This window comes from Lissotriton helveticus, chromosome 9 (assembly GCF_964261635.1).
Source record: "Lissotriton helveticus chromosome 9, aLisHel1.1, whole genome shotgun sequence".
Lineage (NCBI taxonomy): Eukaryota > Metazoa > Chordata > Amphibia > Caudata > Salamandridae > Lissotriton > Lissotriton helveticus.
The window spans coordinates 811053514-811076223 of NC_136070.1; the positions used below are offsets into that span (position 1 = coordinate 811053514).

Below are 22710 nucleotides of genomic sequence, written 5' to 3' on the forward strand. Positions count from 1 at the left end.
ACTTAATATACGTACCTGCAGGCAGACCGTTACCTGTTGGGCAGGGGGGTCATCAAACATCTTAATCTGTAGAGGGGTAAAGCTTTTAAACATGATTGACTCACTTTAAAAAAAGTGGATATTTGAATCAGAAAATACGGTTACTAATGAATTGTAAAATCTCGTATTTATCCAGACGCCATGATGCACTTTATCGTGAATACGGATACTAGATGAGTGGAATAATTTTCCTTTTCTATTTATTAAGATTTAATGATATATATTTTATTTCGAAATTGTTTTTTAACATACTTTGTAGTCAATTTTAAAGTGTTACATGTTATGTTTGTAAAAAACCAAATAAAGATTTTCTTCTTCACAGACATGGTTTTAAAGTAGTTGGGAGATTTCTAAGAACGTACAAACAAGGCCCGATCAGCTATTTTAAAACAATGTACAAAAATCAAAAACTGGAAACAAATGTTTTTAACTAGAGACAATTTTGGATTCTTCTGTGGAGTCACTTCTCAACCAAGTGGTCCAGCAAATGACCGGTCTTCTTTCCGCCAATGCACCCCTAATGTAGGAAGTTGGCTCTTTATGCGATATATCAATAAGTTGATATACTGTGTAAAGAAGCCAGGAGTTCACTTATGAGTTGACCGGGTCTTGCTATGCAAACCTAAAGTGCTCTATTAGGCGGTAGTGTGGGTGAGCAGCCTTATGGTTAACACAGACAAGTGCAAGACATTTGCAAAATATACACAATGATTAATAAATGACAAAACAACTCAAGAAGGAGATCCACACAAATTTATAAAAATAGAAAGTATCTATATATATGTTTAGGCATCAGAGAAAAATCGTTCAGGTAAGTATATTTTTACATACAAATTCTTTTCGCTTTAAAAAGTGGAAACGTAATGTAATTCCGGAGTTCTGCAATGTTATCCTATGTAAGGATGAACAGATTCTGAAAACCAGTACAGTAAATCTACTTATAGTACCATTCTATGGGAGTAAAAGTCAGTGGGGGGCAAGGTCCAAGGCAGTATTAACAGTATACCACAAGCAGCATGAGGGTGGTGGTGTGCAGGCTGCAAATCAGCATTGGGAGCCTATGGTGTTTCAAAGGGGATCGGCCACTATAAAAAGAGGCTGCATGTTTTGGTTGGAAGGCCAGTCAGGTGAACCAAGAGGGGGGGATTCAAGGCTTGCGATGCTCAGGGGCATAGGGACGCCTGGAGTCTTCTTCTCCAATGCCCAGGGTCGACGGATGCAGAGATGTCTTTAGGCATCTGGTTTCCTTACCAGGAGCAGTCACGGTCAAGGGTGCCTGCATGCAGAGGCTGCATGTGACTCCCTCTCCCAGAAAACTGTGCATAGGTAAAAAATGAAAATTGGAATATAGGGCACACGACCCGTGCAAAATAACCGCTCCATATGAGGCTCAAGGAAAATGAGAGATAGGGCTTAGGTGACGGGTTATCACGTAATTGACTGGTACCCAAACTGTCCGACTGATGGGCCATAGTATATAAAACTGTAGCTGCTCTTCCCTTTTAAACATCTTACACCGGAGATAATACAATCTTTCTCCGATGGAATGAAGGCAGTTGCAAGGTGGATGTCCTCCAATTTCCTCCAATGTAACGTTGGAAAAACGGAGGTTATGCTTTTCGGTGATGTAAAGGTCCAATGGTCTCCTGACTGGTGGCCCCCCGATCTGGGACCAGTCCCTGAGCCCAAGGCAGTGATCAAGAATCTGGGGGTCAGATTTGAGCCGGAGCTGACCATGAAACATCATGTCTCCATTACTGTGGGAACATGTTTCCACGTAATAGGTCTCCTCCGGAGGGTTTTTCCTTTCCTCCCTGACCTTCATAGGAGAACTCTGGTTCAGGCTCTGATTATCAGTCGTCTTGATTACTGCAATGGTCTTATGGCAGGAGCTAATGAAGAGGATCTTAACCGCCTACAGGTGGTTCAAAATACAGCTGCAAGGCTGGTGCTTAATGCACCTCCCAGGTCTCCTTCAAGACCTTTACTGCAGACACTACACTGGTTGCCAGTTCGGCAACGAGTGAAGTTTAAGATCGGCTGTATAATCCATAAAGGCCTAAATGACTTGGGACCAGAATATTTGGCAAAAAAATTTGTTCCATACGCTCCTATCCGTACCCTTAGGTCCAGTGAACAGCTTCTGCTAAATATTCCTAAAATTACCAAAGCAAGACAAGGAGGTAGGGCCCTGTCTGTGGTGGGTCCAAGTTTTTGGAACTCCCTCCCGCTTCCTCTAAAACTATGCAGGAACCATCTTGAATTCAGGAAAAGGCTGAAAACCTTTCTGTTCAGCTTATGCTGAACATCTATCCTCGGTTTTCAGATTAGTTCCCTGGTCATAAAGCATATTTTCTGTGGATTTCTGTTTTAGCTCCTCTATTCTTGGTGTCAAAGCGCGGAGATACCCCTTCGGGGGTCTATTCATAGCGCTATACAAACCTATAAATAAATAAATAAATAAATAAATAAATAGTGGGCTGGCCCCAAGTGTTCAGGAGACATAGTAGACGTAGCTGAGATGAAATTCATGTCATTTATTAAGTCCTTAAGAAGTATTTACAGCAAACCCCACCAGGAGCAGCCTGCTAGCTGCTCAGTCCATCTGACAACACTCACACCCGGCACCCAAGCATTCCACTTGTGTCTATCACGCCAACAGTCTACACAGAACACTCACACTTGCTGAGCAGCTAGGGACAAGGTGAAAGGGAACATTACAGCATAACATGAGAATACTACAGAAACTGAAAGTGATTAATAAGAACACAGTGAAAAGTGGCTTAAAGGTCACAAGTGAGTGGCATGCAAAGCTGAGTATGGGAGTTTGCCGCAGAGTCGACCTTGAAATACTTAGAACACATTTATACAAATCAAGCCGTGAGCTCCTAACTTATGGCCAACTGCAGAGATTGGAGAGAGCACCGTAACCGTCGGATACAAGAAATTTTCTCTACAACAGGAACCCCTGTTCAACCCACAAATTTAGGGCCATATGCATCAAAATAGAGTTTTGTGATTCTCAAACTGCGATTTTCAGCGAATCGCAATTTGAGAATCGCAAAATGCAATGTATGTGGGACTCGCTAATAATTTTGCGAATCCCACATATTCCTTATTTGCTAATGGCAAATTGAGATTCGCAAATAAGGAATACCTTCCCATTCATTCCTATGGGCTAGGAGGCCCATAAGAATGAGTGGGAAGGTATTCTCAATGTGTGATTAGCAATTAGAGAATCGCAAATTGAGAATCAATTTCAAGGGTGTCAGAAGGACACCCTGTTGTTCCCCTGAAATGTGCATGTGTGCACTACACGATTCAGAAAAGGGGGTGGTGATGAACAGAGTGTCTGAATTAAGCAGACCACTCTTACCCAGTCCAAAGATCAGGGCTTGATCCATCACCGTTATTTAGCTCACTGCCCCATCCCAGCTTAGAACCTGGCTATATGCAAATTAGTCTGTCCCGGGCCCAGTGCATCATGGGAACAGGGCAGACCAAACTACCAAGCCAATTCTTCACCAGAAAGGAGACAAGCTTCCGGGGACCGGTTTCTGCCATTTCAGGCGTCGTCGGCCCGGCTTGCTTGAATCCTGATGGAGCAGTGAGCAAGGGACTCATGTCTGAGTATACCCTGCCACACCTATAGTGGCCAAAAACGATTCAGAAAAGGGGGTGGTGATGAACATATAGCCAAGTTCTGAGCTGGGATGGTGCAGTGAGCTAAAAAACGGTGATGGATCAAGCCCTGATCTTTGGACTGGGTAAGAGTGGTCTGCTTAATTCAGGCACTCTGTTCATCACCACCCCCTTTTCTGAATCATTTTGTCCACCATAAGCGTGGAAGGGTATACTCAGATGTGAGTCCCTTGCTCATTGCACCATCAGGATTCAAGCAAGCCGGGCCGACGACGCCTGAAATGGCAGAAACCGGTCCCTGGAAGCTTGTTTCCTTCCCAGTATAAGAATTGGCTTGGTAGTTTGGTTTGCCCTGTTCCCATCATGCACTGGGACAGGAACAGACTAATTTGCATATAGCCAAGCTCTGAGCTGGGATGGTGCAGTGAGCTAAAAAACGGTGATGGATCAAGCCCTGATCTTTGGACTGGGTAAGAGTGGCCTGCTTAATTCAGGCACTCTGTTCATCACCACCCCCTTTTCTGAATCCTTCTGTGTGCACTACACGGCACTTAAAAAAATGCAAAATAGTGCATTTTTAAGTGAAATCGCAATTTACCACCAACTTGAAGTTGGTGGTAATTCGCGATTCTTTAAGGCCAACTCGCGCTTTCTTTTGTGCTTCTTACATTGCATTTAAGGAATCGCAATTTGCGATTCTAAATGCAATCGCAAAATCGGGACTCGCTAAATTTGCGATTCCTTATTTTGCATGGGGGTTTTTGTGTGATACATTGCACACTGCTAATTTGCGATCGCAAACGCTGATATTCTGCGAATTTCGGCATTTGCGTTCCCAAATTGGCTTCATAAATATGTCCCCTAATCCTCAATCTGCAAAATATGTCTTTCTGGCCCTAGAAAAAGCACTTAAAAAGGAAACTAACAAATGGTGGTAAGCAGCCAGCCTTAAGAAATATTTAGAAGCAGACTGTTGGACCCGGCCTCGTGGCGTGGTCCTACCCCTCCCGCATGGCGGGCCGGGGACGGCATCGGCCCTCAATCGACCCGCTGTCGCCCCCTTGGCGCTACCCTACCCGAACTCTCGACAAGAGCAGTCACCCTGGCAACCCCCGGCTCTCCCCCCTGGTACACGGCGAACCCTGCGCGCCCCAACTCTGCGGGTCCGGCTACCACTCCGGACTACCCTTTCAGGCCCGACTCCATCTTGGGCCCATCACGTCCCGAGCACATGGCCTCGCCCACGACCCCAGCGAAGCCCCGACATCGAGGCACCAAGATCCCCCCAGGTGGTAGAGTTGCCACTCGACAGATCCCAGAGGAGGGGAGTTTCGATGGCCCTCCAGCCGTCCCCGGACGCCTGGTATCGATCGCCCTCCGGCCTCCCTGGGCGCTGGCTCCACCCCCCTGCTGGGTGTCTGGACACCACCATCCCGGCCCCTCTGACCCCCAGGCGTGAGGGTCCGGACATCAAAGGACTCCAGTCCTATATCTGGGCTAGCCCTGGATTAGGACGGCAGTTGTATCCTGGAGTCGAGAGCCCTGCTGACGCTGTCGCGGCTGACCCCGAGAAGAACTCACTACCCCGAACCTCGAACCCCTGGTTGGAGTCCTGCTGGCGCTGCCGCGGCCCACCTTCGCTGAAACCATCTTGGGGTCCTGCTGGCGCTGCCGCGGCCCACCTTCGCTGAAACCATCTTGGAGTCCTGCTGGCACTGCCACGGCCCACCTTCGCTGAAACCATCTTGGGAGCCTGCTGGCGCTGCCGTGGCCCATCCTCGCCGAATCTGCCTCGAAGCCTGCTGGCACTGCCGCGGCCCCACTTCGTCAAAACCATCTTTGGAGTCCTGCTGGCGCTGCCGCGGCTCGACCTTTCGGAACCCCCCAGCTCGAGGATTGAGAGCTGTGCGCAGGGTATCCCTACGCCCCACAAGTACTGAGACTGTACCGCTACCCTGTTCCCTGTTACGAGACTTTACGGATCCCTCGATCCGCTTGTACATATTGCCGAAGATAACCGACCTTGATTACTGAGAAAGCCTAAGAACTTATCCTCTTGTGTGGTGTCCATTTGTAGTGGTGTGATTGCTCTCCTGTTACAATTCTAGGAGAGGACCCTCACCCAGGAGGCCTCTCGACAACGCTCGGCCACTTCCAGAAGGAGGGGTGGACCTAGGGGTGGTCAGTCAGACATCTTCTGCCTCCCCCGGGATCGCCTTTCTAACACAGACAAGATCCCAAGAGGGCTTCGGATTCTAATATTTCCCCCTGTCGAGACGACTAAACCAGATCAAATCACAAAATGGGAAGAAAACTTGAGGGAAGCTTCCAACAATTTGATCCGCCAAATAATAGATATTGCGGAAGAAGAGCATAGCAAACAAAAAACCGAAGTGGATGGCCTTACGAAGAAAATCAAAGACTCCAATTGGGGGGACATCACTACCAAAAACTATGAGATACTTATTAGAATCATTGATGAATACGAGGAGGATCTGATTCAATTGAAAAATAGGACATTTTGGCTGACCAAATAGACTAACAACTTGGAAGGATCTATACATTTACGAAACGCAATGACAACGTCACTAAAGGAAAACCAACCTCCCTATTACAACAAACACAGGATACAGTCAACAGCTCGTAGGCAGAATCTCCTGGAGCCGAGATTATAGCCATAACAAGTAAAGTGGGCGTGACTATTTTAGAGGAGGTCCTAAGACACCGGTTAGGTTTCCGGAATTCATCAACCCTAGATATCAGAACCCCATTGGAAAACGCACCAAATACATTCTTACGAAATCAACTGGAGGAGTGACAACCAGAGCAAGAAAAAGACAGGAACCTAAACCAAAGAACCCTATAACCTAATGGTCAATATCTTGGGTCAACCCAATACCATCTTACAGGAAGAGATTTTGAATAAGGGACTCTCCTTATGTCCTACTGCCTTTTGGGACCTTACAAAAACCATGATAGACCTTTTCAAATTCATACGGAAGCTCAAATTGACTGCTTTTTTTCACAACAAACCACCCATTTCCAAAGACAGAAGAGCGCCAATCACGAGCCCTCTGACAGTCCATGATTTAGAGAACATACATCTAATAACCACACTCGCGGATGGTTTGGAGGACCAATCCCTGTCCCCACTCGCTTTGGCACAAGAGTTAGGCATTGACACCACCTTGTCTGCCGATAACAATATCTACTCCAAATCCACTTTTTGTCCTCAGCTGCTCAGTGGGAATACCATTGACCTATTTTACATGGCAGTGTCAAAGAACTTAACCATAGAACATAAGAAATATCAGAAAAAGAAATGCTACTTACCCAAAAATCTGAAATACCGCAAAATGACTTCCCTAAAAGAACTTAAGAATCATCCTGCAATCGTGATTAAGGAACCCGACAAAGGGGGCAAGGTGGTACTATTGCATGCAGATGACTACATTGCAGAGGCACAGAGGCAGCTTAGTGACACATCCTGCTACATGGAACTCACCCCTAATTCTAATAAATGAATACTCCAAGATATTTAAAAAGAGTACGAAATCACCAAGGAGACCCGTTATTGCAGGTGTGAACTCCATTTGCTCAAAGATAGGAGAATATATTGATCAGCAACTTCAGCCCTTTATGAAGGACCTCCCCTCATACGCACAGGACACAAAAGACTTCCTACTCAATTTGAACAACATCCCATGGGATAAGGATTGCATACTAACTACCATTGGTGTAGTAAGCCTCTATACCTCAATTTGTCATGAAGATGGAATGGAAGCAGTATGGAGAACACTAGCCACAAAACCTGTGCACTACATGGAATCCAATCAGATGATCTTGGAGATGCTAGACTTCTGTCTTACAAACAATGTATTCTCATTTAATTCAAAGTACTACTTGGGCATGTTCCCCTGCACACTTCTCTGCAAACAAATGATAGGCTTTTAATCTGGCCCTGGCTTTAGCTAACCTAGCATGTGAACCAAGATCTATGCCTGTACTGGGCAGAACAAGTTACAGGGTCTGCCCTGTGATCTGGAGAGGCGCACCAAGTGGCTCCTCAGACTAGGAAGAGTACTATCCCTGTCCCGAGTGGAGCACATAAAGCAGCGATAGGAGCATACCACATTATGTGATTTATAGTAGTTGAGACCATTTTATCTGTATCTGTCAGAGTTTGGCCTACTGTCCCTTTGGGGTAATGTTCAGCTGTTATGTGAAACCCTGAACTTTTGTCTGCCATCCATGTGTATGTCAAGTGCATGTATGGTGTATCTGTGATAAATAGAAGAGTGTGTGAGAGGGAGGGAGTGTGTGCGTGTGTGTGTGTTTATAGGAGTGTGTGTGTGAATGTGTGTACGGAAGTCAGCAAGATCCATTTTAGGTGTCCCTGGTATAGCGAGGCAGATGGAGGATGGCAACAGCTTCCCCAGACAATGGAAATGTACTGCCTGTATTCATGGGGCTGGAGAGTGTAATATGGAGATAAGGCTACCTTTAGAAATTCCAAGATGTCATTAGCAGGAATCTTTTGTTTAGTTTTTATTTTGAGAGTTTTATATAGCGCGAACAAGATCTTTGCAGATAACAGAGCGCTTTACAAAGGCAGGTGGAGGGTAGGGGAACAAGGGGGCATAGTAGGGAGGTAGATCATCAAGTTCATGTACATAGCAAAAATATTACGTATAGTACAGGTATGAGGTAGCAGGCATAGTTGGAGCGTAGGCCATCAAAACGCTGTAAAAAATACAGAAATAGAGAAACAACTGATATGAGGGAGCAAGGATCTAAGCACTTTAGACTAATATACGTCAAAACACACGTGCATAGGAATATATAGGCAATATCATAACAAAATACTGGTAATACTTGTTCGCAATGTAAATCAAACGAATTGTTCAAGTGTATTTAGCCATAAGGATACTTTTGACTTCTTTCTTAAAAAGAAGGGAGGAAGAGATGAGCCTCGTTTCAGGAGGAAGTGCGTTCCAGATCCTGGGTGCCATTCCAGAGAAGGAGTGTTTGTAAGTTTTTTCCTTCCGGAATCTTCGCGGTTTCAGCAGAAGATTGTTTGTGCTCCTGGTAGTTCTGGACCCACCAGAAATTGTCAACTTATGAGTGAGGTAGCTGGGTGATTTCAGGTGTATAGCCTTGTGCGTCATGCAGGCAATTTTCAGCTGTATTCTGGCTTCAAGAGGCAGCCAGTTCAAGGATTTGAAGTCAGGGGAGATATGCGAATGCTTTTTTGATCCAGTGATGAGTCTTGCAGCCGCATTTAGTGACGCTCTGAGGGGTGCAGTTGTCGTTAGGGGGAGGCCGCAGAGGGCCACGCTGCCGTAGTCTATGCGAGGGATGACTAGAGCTTGTACTGCTGTTTGGAAGTCTTTTGCAGGGAGGAAGGGTTTCAGTTTCCTCAAGGTATTTATTTGGAAGTTCGCCCCCTTAGTAGCCTTGCTGATCTGCTGCTGCATGTTGAGGTTGGTGTCGGGTGTTATGCCTAGGGATTTTGCTGAGTCCACGATGGTCGGTTGGACATTGATTGCTGTTAGGTGCTTAAGCCATGTTTGTGCGGAATATATTTTCGTGGGAGGTGAGATTAGGAGGAACTCAGTCTTCATAGCATTGAGTTTGAGGTGGTTATCGGCCAGCCAAGATTGGGTGCTTCTGATCGTTGAATTCAGACTCAGGATGTCTTTGGGGGATTGTAACTTGAGATATATTTGAGTGTCATCGGCGTACATGTGAAAGTGTGCATTGGATGCTTGTAGCAGGGCGGTGAGAGGTTCCATAACTAGGTTGAACAAAGTAGGGGATAGGCAGGATCCTTGAGGGACACCTAACGATACCGGTACTGGGGAAGACATCAGGTTTTTGCTCTTGAATTTTTGAGACCTGTTGTGTAGAAAGGAAGTGAACCAACGAAGCACAGTCCCAGAGAAGCCCATTCTTGTCTTTAGGAGTTCGAGTAAGTTCTCATGTTTCACTGTGTCGAATGCTGAAGAGAGATCAAGAAGGATGAGGAGGCAGGTATTATTTTGATCTAAGATTTGGATGGCGTCATCAATTATGTGTGTCATAGCGGTTTCAGTACTGTGCCCTGCTCGGAAGCCTGATTGGTGTGGGTTGAGGAGATCAAACTGTTCTATGTGCTTTGTCATTTGTAGTTGGACGCATTTTTCTAAAAGTTTGGCGAGAGTGGGAATGTTGGTAATCGGACGGTAGTTGTTTAGATCAGTGGGGTCGGCTGTTGGTTTCTTCAGTAAAGGTGTAACTTGTCCAACTTTGAGGGAGTTCTTCCTAAACACTTTTTTTATTTTGCAGATGCTAGGTGTTTAAGGTAGAACTACAGTTTTGGTTATTAAGGGTGAGGTATTTTCTACAACAGGCCCACCCTGTCGGTCTGTCTGTCCCAGATAAGTACTTCAGAAAGGTTGATGACAGCTGGGTGCAGAAAACGTTAATTGAGTTCATAATATACGATTGCTTCTACTTGAAAACAGCCCTCCTGTGAGAGTCACCAATTTACACAAAGGCAGAGTCTGAGAAGGATATCTGAAAAAAGAACCAACACAAACCAGTTCAAAAATTTGAGGAAGTAGATTCACATCCCGTCTGGAAGATTAGCATAACCGTAGGGTCTAAACCACCCACTGTATTCCAAACCCAAGTCCCTCTCTACTCCACAGAGTGCCTGAACAGCTGCTGTGTAAACTGGGATGGTGTCTGTCAGTCTCCCACAGATGTAGGGACACAGCCTTAAGTCTGTACTTTCTGCTGAAGAAGCGGAGCTTCTTCCTAGTTCCTATAAGCCTGCCAGCTGAAAGAGGCAAAACAGAGTGGAGACAGACAGCCCAAGAGGCAGCAATAGCTGGAGAAGACAAGCTGTGACACCCGGATCTGCTGCACTGTAACCATCCATCAATTCAGATGACGAGTGGAGGCTGCAACAAAAACGGAAGTCGAGAAACACAGCCATCACATCACCCATCCTGCGAGATCACAGAGCTTCAACCCTGACTAAAGCTAAGCACTGCGCTGCGCTGCGAAGAAGATGAGCACCAAGGATTTTTGACTGCCCAATGTAAACACAGGTAAAAACTAGTGACTGAGTAGAGCACTGAGTAGAGCATCTAAACCCAGTGGGTGAGACCTAATCTGTACATGTGCCAAAGGCATGCCTCCACCACAGAAATAGAGGGACTTTTATGGCTGGGAGGGGAAGCCCTGGCCGAGAATTTAGAGTCATATCAGGAAGGACTCAAGACACCAGTAGCAAACAACCTGAAACTACCAAGGTTATGGCCCAGTATCCCCTGTCTGCCTTGTGGCTCCCTCTTTCCTTCCCCAACAGGGTCCGACAGTCTGGGTCCCCCCTGTGTGGGCTTGTCTATCTGTGTTAGTGCAAGCTTGTGCCTCAACACTGAACTGCATCGGCACAAGTGTCAGAGTGTGGTGTGTGTGTGTAGGAAAGAGACCCTTTTTGACATGGTCACCCCCGCTTCTTGCAACACAAAAAGATGATGGACGGAATGTTGAACATTGTCAAACATTGACCCCCAGTCAAAGATCTGGGTTTAATCCATCGTTATTTTGCTCACCACGCCACCCCAGTTCAGACATAGCCATATGCAAATCAGTCTTGACCCTGTGCCTCATGGGAACAGGCCAGTCCGAACTGCCAGGCCATGTCTTCCCTGGACCGGAATCAAGCATCCTAGGACCAGTTTCTGGGGGTGAATGTTGTTCCAATGTGCAACATTCCGTCCATCATCTTGTGTGTTTCACCCCCGCTTCTTGCCTGGTATTTGAAGCAATTTTGACTGAAGTACAGTGGGTTCCAGCAAACAGGTTCTTTCACTAAAACAAGGTAACTGTTCAATTGCTCATCAATTGGCAAGAAATTTACAACCTCTAAGTCCCTAGCAAATGACACCCCTGCTATCTAGGGTATGGGTACTAAAGAGAGTCCCTAAGGCCTGAAGGATGGATTATGTCACCCTAAAGGACCCACCAGCAAATTCAGACAGCCACATTTTTTGCCCACCCCATTGCCCCCTCAAATGAGGACACTTATGATTGTGCCACATACTCTCCAGATTGTTCAGGTGCAGCAGAAGAGAACCCCCTTGCCACATAGCACCGTGTATTTTGTGGACAGATCCTCCACCATTGATCAAGAAACAGGGGTCAGGTACACAGGAGCCGCAGTAGTTAGGGCCCAAAAGCATGAGTCCTCTGATTCCCTTGACATTGTACAGCAGATTGCATTACCTCCAAATTAATCAGCCAAGTTAGTGGCCCAATGGCCTACGTTGAGGATCGAGGAGTTTGTTTTTTAACGATGCGCGTCGAAAGGGAAACGCGATTGAGACAATACCGTCGAATGGAGAGGGATTGCGCATCGAACCCGATGGCGGAAACAAACAATCTGGAGATGGAGTCAATGCCCATGCACACTATCGTCCTAAGGAGGGGTCACCCACCTCGTGACTACAACAGACTTCCTACAAGACAAAAACAAAGTGCAAACATCCGAACCCAACACCAGATGGCAATCTATGAACAAGTATAAGATCTACATCTCATATGCCTCGAACATAAACATACCACTAAGTGTTGCTTAACAGGAAATGTAGAATGAAAACATGATTCTGATAAAAAAAATTAAGTTGCAGGTCTCGGACGGGCGCATAGATGCACTACTTTTTAGGATTTGCAAAAACCCCTTTTTAAAGTACTAATTGTGAACCGAAAGCGCCTTTAGGGAGAGCTATTTATCAACTAGGTCTGTGGTGCAGTTTCTCAAAAGCAACTGGGTAGGAGGTATAGCAGGACACAAGACTCAAAAACAGTCCAGACGGAATGAAAAGTCAGCCCAAGATATTTGCGATTACAAGTTACAAAGACTTGGTTGTGTACTGCATTGAAAGATTCCAATATCCAAGTAAAAGAAAATGAGAGCCCACACATTTTAGTCAACAGTTAAACATTCTTTGAATTTTAGGGTTAAAATACCATTTCTTCACATCAAGTCTAAAGACAATATGTAGATTAAAGGCTTAGCACTCACCTGACAAAATCTCCTTCAGCCATTCCATATGTAGTTGCCTGTTTATTTAAATCGGACACCTGCTCCTGAGTTATATCATCCACATCCACTTCTACATCTAAAAAAGAAAACAGTTCAATAATAAATACAGAACTAAAGCTAATAGCACAACAGCGGTTAGCAATGCAACAGTGATAATTAGTAGGAAAACTTTGTACTTTATTTTGTGATTTTGCAAAGTGCACACATACCTGTTTGGTGTGCTGGCCCTAGGAAATAACAATGCACTGATGGATGACATAACGGAGGGAAACCCCAGGCCCGAGTGCTAGTGCTATTTCTCTAAAAATAAGGTACAACGGTCAGTTTGTATTACTCACTGTCTGTCTGGCTGTCGCCCTCTGTCTGTCTGGCTGTCGCCCTCTGTCTGTCTGGCTGTCGCCCTCTGTCTGTCTGTCTGTCGCCCTCTGGCTGCCGCCCTCTGGCTGTCGCCCTCTGTCTGTCTGGCTGTCGCCCTCTGTCTGTCTGGCTGTCGCCCTCTGTCTGTCTGGCTGGCTGTCGCCCTCTGTCTGTCTGGCTGGCTGTCGCCCTCTGTCTGTCTGGCTGGCTGTCGCCCTCTGTCTGTCTGGCTGGCTGTCGCCCTCTGTCTGTCTGTCTGGCTGTCGCCCTCTGTCTGGCTGTCTGGCTGTCGCCCTCTGTCTGGCTGTCTGGCTGTCGCCCTCTGTCTGTCTGTCTGGCTGTCGCCCTCGGTCTGTCTGTCTGGCTGTCGCCCTCGGTCTGTCTGTCTGGCTGTCGCCCTTGGTCTGTCTGTCTGGCTGTCTCCCTCGGTCTGTCTGTCTGGCTGTCTCCCTCGGTCTGTCTGGCTGGCTGTCTCCCTCGGTCTGTCTGTCTGGCTGTCTCCCTCGGTCTGTCTGTCTGGCTGTCTCCCTCGGTCTGTCTGTCTGGCTGTCTCCCTCGGTCTGTCTGTCTGACTGTCTCCCTCGGTCTGTCTGTCTGTCTGGCTGTCTCCCTCGGTCTGTCTGTCTGTCTGGCTGTCTCCCTCGGTCTGTCTGTCTGTCTGGCTGTCTCCCTCGGTCTGTCTGTCTGGCTGTCTCCCTCGGTCTGTCTGTCTGGCTGTCTCCCTCGGTCTGTCTGTCTGGCTGTCTCCCTCGGTCTGTCTGGCTGGCTGTCTCCCTCGGTCTGTCTGGCTGTCTGGCTGGCGGTCTCTCTCCCTCGGTCTCTCTCCCTCGGTCTCTCTCCCTCGGTCTCTCTCCCTCGGTCTCTCTCCCTCGGTCTCTCTCCCTCGGTCTCTCTCCCTCGGTCTCTCTCCCTCGGTCTGTCTCACTCTGTCTGTCTCACTCTGTCTGTCTCACTCTGTCTGTCTCACTCTGTCTGTCTCACTCTGTCTGTCTCACTCTGTCTGTCTCACTCTGTCTGTCTCACTCTGTCTGTCTCACTCTGTCAGTCTGTTGCCCTCTGTCCGTCTCTGTCCCTCTGCCTCCCTCCCTCCGCCTCCCCCTCTGTCTCCCCCTCTCTCGGTCTCCCCCTCTCTCGGTCTCCCTCTCTCTCGGTCTCCCTCTCTCTCGGTCTCCCTCTCTCTCGGTCTCCCTCTCTCTCGGTCTCTGTCTCTCTCGGTCTCTGTCTCTCTCGGTCTCCCTCTGTCTCTGTCTCCCTCTCTCTCTGTCTCCCTCTCTCTCTGTCTCCCTCTCTCTCTGTCTCCCTCTCTCTCTGTCTCCCTCTCTCTCTGTCTCCCTCTCTCTCTGTCTCCCTCTCTCTCTGTCTCCCTCTCTCTCTGTCTCCCTCTGTCTCTGTCTCTCTCTGTCTCTGTCTCTCTCTGTCTCCCTATCTCTCTGTCTCCCTCTCTCTCTGTGTCTCCCTCTCTCTCTGTGTCTCCCTCTCTCTCTGTGTCTCCCTATCTCTCTGTGTCTCCCTATCTCTCTGTGTCTCCCTCTCTCTCTGTGTCTCCCTCTCTCTCTGTGTCTCCCTCTCTCTCTGTGTCTCCCTCTCTCTCTGTGTCTCCCTCTCTCTCTGTGTCTCCCTCTCTCTCTGTCTCCCTCTCTCTCTGTCTCCCTCTCTCTCTGTCTCCCTCTCTCTCTGTCTCCCTCTCTCTCTGTCTCCCTCTCTCTCTGTCTCCCTCTCTCTCTGTCTCCCTCTCTCTCTGTCTCCCTCTCTCTCTGTCTCCCTCTCTCTCTGTCTCCCTCTCTCTCTGTCTCCCTCTCTCTCTGTCTCCCTCTCTCTCTGTCTCCCTCTGTCTCTGTCTCTCTCTGTCTCTGTCTCTCTCTGTCTCCCTATCTCTCTGTCTCCCTCTCTCTCTGTGTCTCCCTCTCTCTCTGTGTCTCCCTCTCTCTCTGTCTCCCTCTCTCTCTGTCTCCCTCTCTCTCTGTCTCCCTCTCTCTCTGTCTCCCTCTCTCTCTGTCTCCCTCTCTCTCTGTCTCCCTCTCTCTCTGTCTCCCTCTCTGTCTCCCTCTCTCTCTGTCTCCCTCTCTCTCTGTCTCCCTCTCTCTCTGTCTCCCTCTCTCTCTGTCTCCCTCTCTCTCTGTCTCCCTCTCTCTCTCTGTATCTCCCTCTCTTTCCCCCTCTCTCTGTCTCCCTCCCTCCCTCTGTCTGTCCCTGTCAGCTTCCCTCTGTCTTCCTCTATCTGTTTCGCTGTCTGACTGTCTCCCTCCCTCCGTCGCCCCCTCCCTGTGTCTGTTGCCCCCTGTCTCCCTCCCTCTCGCTCTTTCCCTCCATCTCGCTCTCTCCCTCTCTCTACCGCCCTATCTATCTCCCTCCCCCTGTCTCCCTCCCCCTGTCTCCCTCTCTCCCTCCCTCTCCCGCCCTATCTGTCTCCCTCCCTCTCCCTGTCTCCCTCTGCCTCCCTCCTCCTGTCTCCTTCTCTCTTGGTCTCCCTCTCTCTGTCTCCCACTCTTTCCCTCTCTCTCGGTCTCCCTCCCTCTGTCGCCCCCTTCCTTCTGTCTGTATACCTCGGTTTGTCTCCCTCCTTCTCTCTCCCTCTGTCTCCCTCCTTCTCTCTCCCTCTGTCTCCCTCCCTCCCTCTCTCTCTCCCCTCCCTCCCTCTCTCTCCCCCCCTCCCTCCCTCTTTCCCCCTCCCTCCCTCTCTCCCCCTCCCTCTTTCCCCCTCCCTCTTTCCCCCTCCCTCTTTCCCCCTCCCTCTTTCCCCCTCCGTCGCCCGCCCTGTCTCTCTGTCTCCCGCCCTGTCTCTCTGTCTCCCTCCCTGTCTCTCTGTCTCCCTCCCTGTCTCTCTGTCTCCCTCCCTGTCTCTCTGTCTCCCTCCCTGTCTCTCTGTCTCCCTCCCTGTCTCTCTGTCTCCCTCCCTGTCTCTCTGTCTCCCTCCCTGTCTCTCTGTCTCCCTCCCTGTCTCTCTCCCTGTCTCTCTGTCTCCCTCCCTGTCTCTGTCTGTCTGTCTCCCTGTCTCTCTGTCTCCCTCCCTGTCTCTGTCTGTCTGTCTCCCTGTCTCTGTCTGTCTGTCTCCCTGTCTCTGTCTGTCTGTCTCCCTGTCTCTGTCTGTCTCCGTCCCTCTGTATCCCCTCTGTCTGCCACCCTCTGTCTGCCACCCTCTGTCTGCCACCCTCTGTCTGCCACCCTCTGTCTGCCACCCTCTGTCTGCCACCCTCTGTCTGCCACCCTCTGTCTGCCACCCTCTGTCTGCCACCCTCTGTCTGCCACCCTCTGTCTGCCACCCTCTGTCAAGCGCACCCCCTTGCCCTCCCTGCGAGCCCGTCCAAGTGGGCCATCTGACAAAGAGAAACGTGTACGTCACACTAACCTCTTTCCCAATGGCTGGCCACCGTTTAGCATAAACGATGACGCCGGCCAATGGGAAAGAGGGGCGGGGCTTAAAGCCTGTTACTGAAACCTCCTGAAAACACTAAATCTCGCCAGAGAGACTGCGCATGTGCGTAGCTCTAGGCTTCAACCTAAAACAATATTGTGTGTCTGTATACGCGGAGTGAGAAGTATGTGAAATCTCGAAAAAATTAAGTTTTACATAGCATATGCGGACTTTAGCAGTGCCTTCTGATATAATTTACGTAAATAATGGTTTAAAACAGGGTTGTATACTGGGCCCTTTGTTATTTTCCTTATACTGGTCAGACTTACGCCCTTACTAAGTAAAGCTGTTACCAATAACCCAAAATTAGAATTGAATGAAGTTTGTAGTCTACTGTATGTGGATAACCTGGTTTTAATGTCTCTTACCCAGATTGGTTTGCAGAAACAAATTGATATTTTAGCAACCTTTGCATTTATTCATAAACTCTCAGTTAATAAGAGAAAACCTACAATTATGATAGCAGGTGCAAGAGGTCGTCATTCATCACGTCTTGATTTTTAAAGATGTGCAAGAGCTTGGGATACCAGAGTCTTCGTGCCCAGTCCGGACCCACAAGAATGACTTGAGCCCGGTTGCGCTTGATCTTCAGCACTCTGGGCAGAAGTAGTATACACGAAAAGGAATTTGGAAGACCGCAATTCCACTCGCAACGAAAAGCATTGCCGAGCAAGTGCGACCTTGGAAATTCTAACGGTCAGAACTGCCGACATTGCACGTTCTCTTCAGTGGCGAACAGATCTAACCAAGGCTCTCCCCACTGCTGAAAGAGACCTTTCACCACCTCCAAGTGAAGACGCCATTTGCGATCCATCATGCACCGGCAGCTGAGTTTGTCCGCCCTGGCGTTCAGGGTACCCGCCAGCTGTTGAACCACCAGGGACATGCCCTGCTGTTCCAGCCACTTACAGAGGCAAAGGGCCTCCTGACAGAGGGTCCACAACCCCAGCCCGCCTTGTTTGTTGCAATACTACATGGAAGTAGTGTTGCCCGTGAACACCTGCACTACTCTTCCCTAGACACATGGAAGGAATGCCTTCAGTGAAAGACGAATCGTCCGGAGTTCCAGAAGGTGGAGCCCGGACTCTGCTGGAGACCAGAGGTCTCTGATCTCTGCCTCCGCCATGTGGCTGTCCCACACCAGAAGTGATGCATTTCTCACCATTGTGAACTCTGGGTGGGGAAGGGAGAGGGATCTGCTGTTGACCCAATCCTGGTCCATCAGTCACCTGCAGTTGGTGCGCAGTGCCCTCCGAGATCTGAACGCAATCAGAAAGATTCCCCTGATGTTGTGCCCACTGGAACTTCAAGTCCCACTGCAGAGCCCGCATGTGTCACCTGGCATGATCCAAAAACAGGATGCACGATGCCATTAGGCCAAACTGCCTCAGAGTAATTCTGAAAGAAACCCAGGATAGAGGCTGAAAGACCAGAATCGCTGCTCAGGAGGGTAGACCCGAAACTGCGCTGTGTCCAGAACTACCCAGATGAAAAGGAGCTTCTGAGAGGGAATCGGGTGTGGTTTTGGCATGTTGACAGTGAACCCCAGCGAACAGGAGGTTCGCCGTATTCTGGAGGTGGGAGACGACAGCCTGGGGCAAATTCACCTTCGACCGCCAGTTGTCAAGAAAGGGGAAGACGGGAACCCCTGATCTGCTCAGATGAGCTGCGACCACCGGCATCACTTTCGTGAACACCCAAGGGGCGCTGGTAAGGCCAAAGCGGAGCATGGTGAACTGAAAATGCTTGTGAGATACTGTGAACTGTAGGTAACGCTGGTAGGCATACTGTGAACTGTAGGTAACGCTGGTAGGCAGACAGGACGGGGATGTGAAAATAGGCGTCCTGCAAGTCCAGCGCTACCCTCCAGTCTACAGTGTCGGGAACAGACAGGACCTGAGCCAATGTCCATTTTGAACTTCACCTTCCCGAGGAAGCGGTTGACATTCCTGAGATCCAAGATAGGAAGCAGGCCTTTGTCCTTCTTGGGCACCAGAATGTAGTGGGAATAGCAGCCACGACCTACTTGTGGGGCAGGAACTCACTCGATAGCTCCCTTGGCCAAGAGAGCTGTAAATTCCTGGTGGAGAGGGGCCAAGTGATCCTCCGACATGCAATGGAGTTGGGGTGGCATGGATGGAGAGTAGTCTCGAAGGGGAGGGAGTAGCACCTTCGGACTATCAGCAAAACCCACCTATCCAACGTGATGGTTTGCCAGTAGGGGGAGGTGATGGCGGATTCTGTCGCCCACCAGCAACTGGTGGCCTTGAAAGGTCGGAATATGAGGGCTTGGAGGGTGTTACAAGGCGGGCACTGGTGGACTGGGCCACTCGCTGGCCCCCAGACCCACAACGCTGGGTTCTACATCCCCGGCGGTGCAGAGGCTGAGCAGCTTGCACTGGCCTGTGGCTCTGGGAGGAACGTAGTAGTGCACCCCTTCCGTAGCCACAAAAAGGGCGAAAGGCAGACTACATGGGGTGAGATGTAGTTGCGAGGCCCAAGGACCTGGTCGTAGCCCGAGAATCCTTGAAACGCTCAAGCGCATTGTCTGCCTTGTTGCCAAACAAGCAACGATGAAAAAGGGAATGTCCAAAAGTGTAGATTGGACATCACCCGATAAGCAAGTGGACCTCAGCCAGGCGTAGTGACTCAGAGCTACCGGTGTTTAAACAGTCCTGCCTAGCGCGTCGGCGGTGTCCAGTCTGCAGCAAATGGTGAACTTTGCTGCAGCTCTCCCCGCGTCAACTGCACAGGAGAGTGGGGCCCGGGCCTCCTCCGGGACTGCGACAGCACCTGCTCAACTGTATCCCACACTGTATCACACACAAAGTGAGTGTAACAGCCCAATAGACATGCGGTGTTCACCGACCGCAGTCCCAAGCTGGCAGAAGAAAATCTCTCTTCCCAAGGTGTTCCAGCTTCTTGGATTCCCTATCTGGGGGAGCAGTAGGGAGTGAGCCTTTAGAGGTAGAGGCTTGGACAATCAAGCTCTCAAGGGGAGGGTGTTGGGAGAGGGAAATGGGGTTGCCCGGAGCCAGGCGGTGGGGTCGGGCAATCAGCCTTTCCACAGGAGCACCTGTGCTGGGCTTGGACAAAGTGTCCAGAAGGATATCCGTAAGGGCCTCATTGAATGGCAGCAGGGGCTCTAAAGAGGCCGCCGCTAGTTGAAGCACCTCTGTCAGGTTAGTCTTGACAGCCACTGTAGGAAGCTCAAGGCCCAAGGCCTCAGCAACCCTAAGCAACACCACAGCGTAGGAGGCTCCCTCCTCCATGGCCACGATAGGGGGAGAAAGAATGCCAAGATCAGGAGAAGTGTCAAGACCACTGGCCTCACCCAACTTCTCTCTCCAGTCCGGATATTCAAGTTGGTCTGCAAGCGGGTCAACAGGCCCCTCCCAGTTCTCCTCACCCTCTCCTGACTGCCACTCAGGGCGATAGTGAACACAAGGATAGAAAATTGGCACAAAATTGCTGGCCAGTGTCGGTCCGGCTCCGTACCTAAGTCGAGGTGGAGTACGGGGTCGACGCCGGCCAGGGATCCAACCGGTTTCGGAGGCGGTGTCGTCAATGGATTTGACGCCTGAGGAAGTGTTGTGAGATCGACCAGCACCAATTCGGATTCAGGCTTGTATCCTGGGGGGGCCCCGGGGCCAGAGCCAGCAAAGGCCTGGGACCCCCCCAGCCGAGTCCGCATGGGCCCAAAGGTGCGCCGGCGGAGTCGGGCTGCCCAAAGATGGTGTAGAGCTTTGTAAAATGTACGAAGTTGGGAAGAGTTCGCTCCTGCTGCCAGAAATGGGGGGAAACTCGGACCCCATCCAGCAGGCTCCGTGGGGGGTGCCGAAGGACGACGACTGTCCGCATCCCTTGTCTCAACGGCCGACGGACGGGGAAAAAGCGAAAATTGACGGTGCTTGTTTGCCTTCTTCTTGTGCTTCGACTTACACGAAGACTTCAACGAAGAGTGATGGTGGTGGCTCCGTGACCGGACCCGCGACCTCCCACTCGACCGGGACCTAGAGCGTCGCAGAGTCGACTGTCGTGCCTCCAGAAGCTTTCAGGACCGCTACCGCAAAGACATCGTGACCATGGCCTAGCAGTCGGAGCACTACTTCGGGTCGTGGTCGTGCTCCGGACACCAGAGGCACACAAAATGTGGGTCTGTCCCCGACATCAGCTTGTGGCAGGAGCCATAAGGCATGAAGCCGGTCCGTCGATTTGACATCACTATGCACCATGAGTCAAAGACTCAAAAAGAAGTCGCCAAAAAGTTGAAAAAAATTATCAGTCAAAAAGTGACTAGGGTACCACTCTCTCCTGATCTGCCCTGTCTGGCACGGAATAAGAAAGAATTGACGTCAGCGCGCAAGAGCGGCGTCTAAGTAGATACCGCAACGTCATTCTGGTAATCACAGCGCCAACGATGAACGCAGTCAACCGACGCACCTCTCGACGTGCAGGGGTACTGCTAGAGAAAAAATTCTCCAGATCCAGTCTGACGCATGGGGTTAATTCTAAGGTAAGGAATCCATACAAAATAGTCTGTTTCAGCTACATAAATACATGGATTGAAAAGGACAGGATATGGTTCATGTTTTCTTTTTTCTGTCGGTGTCTTCTACATTTATAAAGAAAATGTATCCGCCCACGTTATTATTTCTAAATACTTAATAGCAAAGCATAAGGAAGCACTTTATAGCTAATTCCACTTACGATAAATATCTCCTATTGTCTGATGAAATTATTTGGATCATTTCTTGTACTATAATTGAGTTGCTAATTGTAGATAGCACCTCACACTCTATTTGTGGTAGTGTGGTCGAGCAGTAAGGCTGTATCAGAGGTTGGTGTTAAGCATTTGTTGTACTCAATCAGCAAATGATATCACACACTCAAAGACTGAACTTCAGACCAATTGGTTTTGTATAAAAATATTCTTTTAGTTATTTTATTTCCTAGGACCAACCAAGACTGGCACAGGTAAGGGATTAGTACTTTGCAGTACTAATACAGTTGGTAAACAGTTTGTATTGCAGTTGTATGTATACTTTTGGTTTGATTACAGTAGAACTACTAGTAATGCAATGCTTTGAAAGATTGTACATATACTTTGTAGTTTAGAAGCATGTAAAGTAGATTACTTTACAGATTACTTTTCTTACACAGTGCAGTATACCTGGATACTGCATTGGGACATTTCCTGTAAACGGGTAAGTAAAAGCATTTTTGTTATTTAGTTACAGTTTTAAAGGGTTTCTTAGATTTTCCAACTCCACACTGAGAAAAGTTTTTGCTTTCTTTGTGTGTGGGGGTCCAGATGTTGTAGCAATATTAGACTCTTTCCTTGCCATGGGTGCATGATGGAATCAGTTGGTACTGTATCTCGTATATAGTGGGTCTTTAGATGAGTGTTTATATTTCTTCCCTGCCCTCAGTGTCACAGCCCGGCACGCTCCTTGAATGCCGCTCTTTCTTGATCCAGGATAATGGGCAGCATTGGGCAAAACTAATTATTTTTTTGCAAAGGCAGCAAGGTTTCTAGGAGGAAGGATGACTGTTTTTCCTCCTCCAGTTGTACTCCACAGTTTTTTTGATGATCTGACCATACATGGCATATCGGTAAAGGCTTCCCTGCATAGCGCTTCGCACTCCGCGCTTTTACATCGCGCTGCATTTTTAAAAACTTACCTTTTGGATATTTGCTTTCTTGTTAGTTGTTTATCCCCTGATTTTATAGCGGGGCTATCCTTCCCTCATACCTGCACTCTAATCGTGGTGACCACCGCTGTTGTAGCGGGTCCGGGTCCCGGGGTGGAGAAAACATCGGCCGCCATCTCTGAGTGGTGTTTTGCCGGGAGGGGGGCGGTGACTACGAGCGGACTAGCGCTCTGTGGGTGTGGATGCTCGCCTACATAAAGCTCCCTTGTGAGCGCAGCGGGAGCGCCTACACAGCGCCGGAGTCACGCCTGAGTCCAGCCCGTCTGCGCCCGTCAGCGTCCCGGAGGCGCTCGGGGCGGCGGGGGGGGGCTCTGACACCAGGTATGTGTTCTACAGGGTCTTCTGTGCTGTGTTATACTTCTGGGGAGCTTCGCGCTCTCTGTAATCCAACCAGTGGCTGTTGCACTGTTTTCCCTGGTCGCCACCGCGGTAAGTCCATCTGCCCGGT

General features: G+C 49.2%; 1 protein-coding gene across 20 annotated transcripts in view; it reads right to left on the reverse strand.

Moving 5' to 3' along the window:
- Positions 1 to 22710, reverse strand: part of CLASRP (CLK4 associating serine/arginine rich protein) — a 739455-nt gene that overhangs the window by 524110 nt on the left and 192635 nt on the right. For all 20 annotated transcript variants that reach the window (XM_078660953.1, XM_078660959.1, XM_078660947.1 and 17 more), the window contains one exon: positions 12758 to 12854. In XM_078660953.1, the coding sequence (XP_078517079.1) occupies positions 12758 to 12854 (97 nt within the window). The remainder of the gene's footprint in view (positions 1 to 12757; positions 12855 to 22710) is intronic.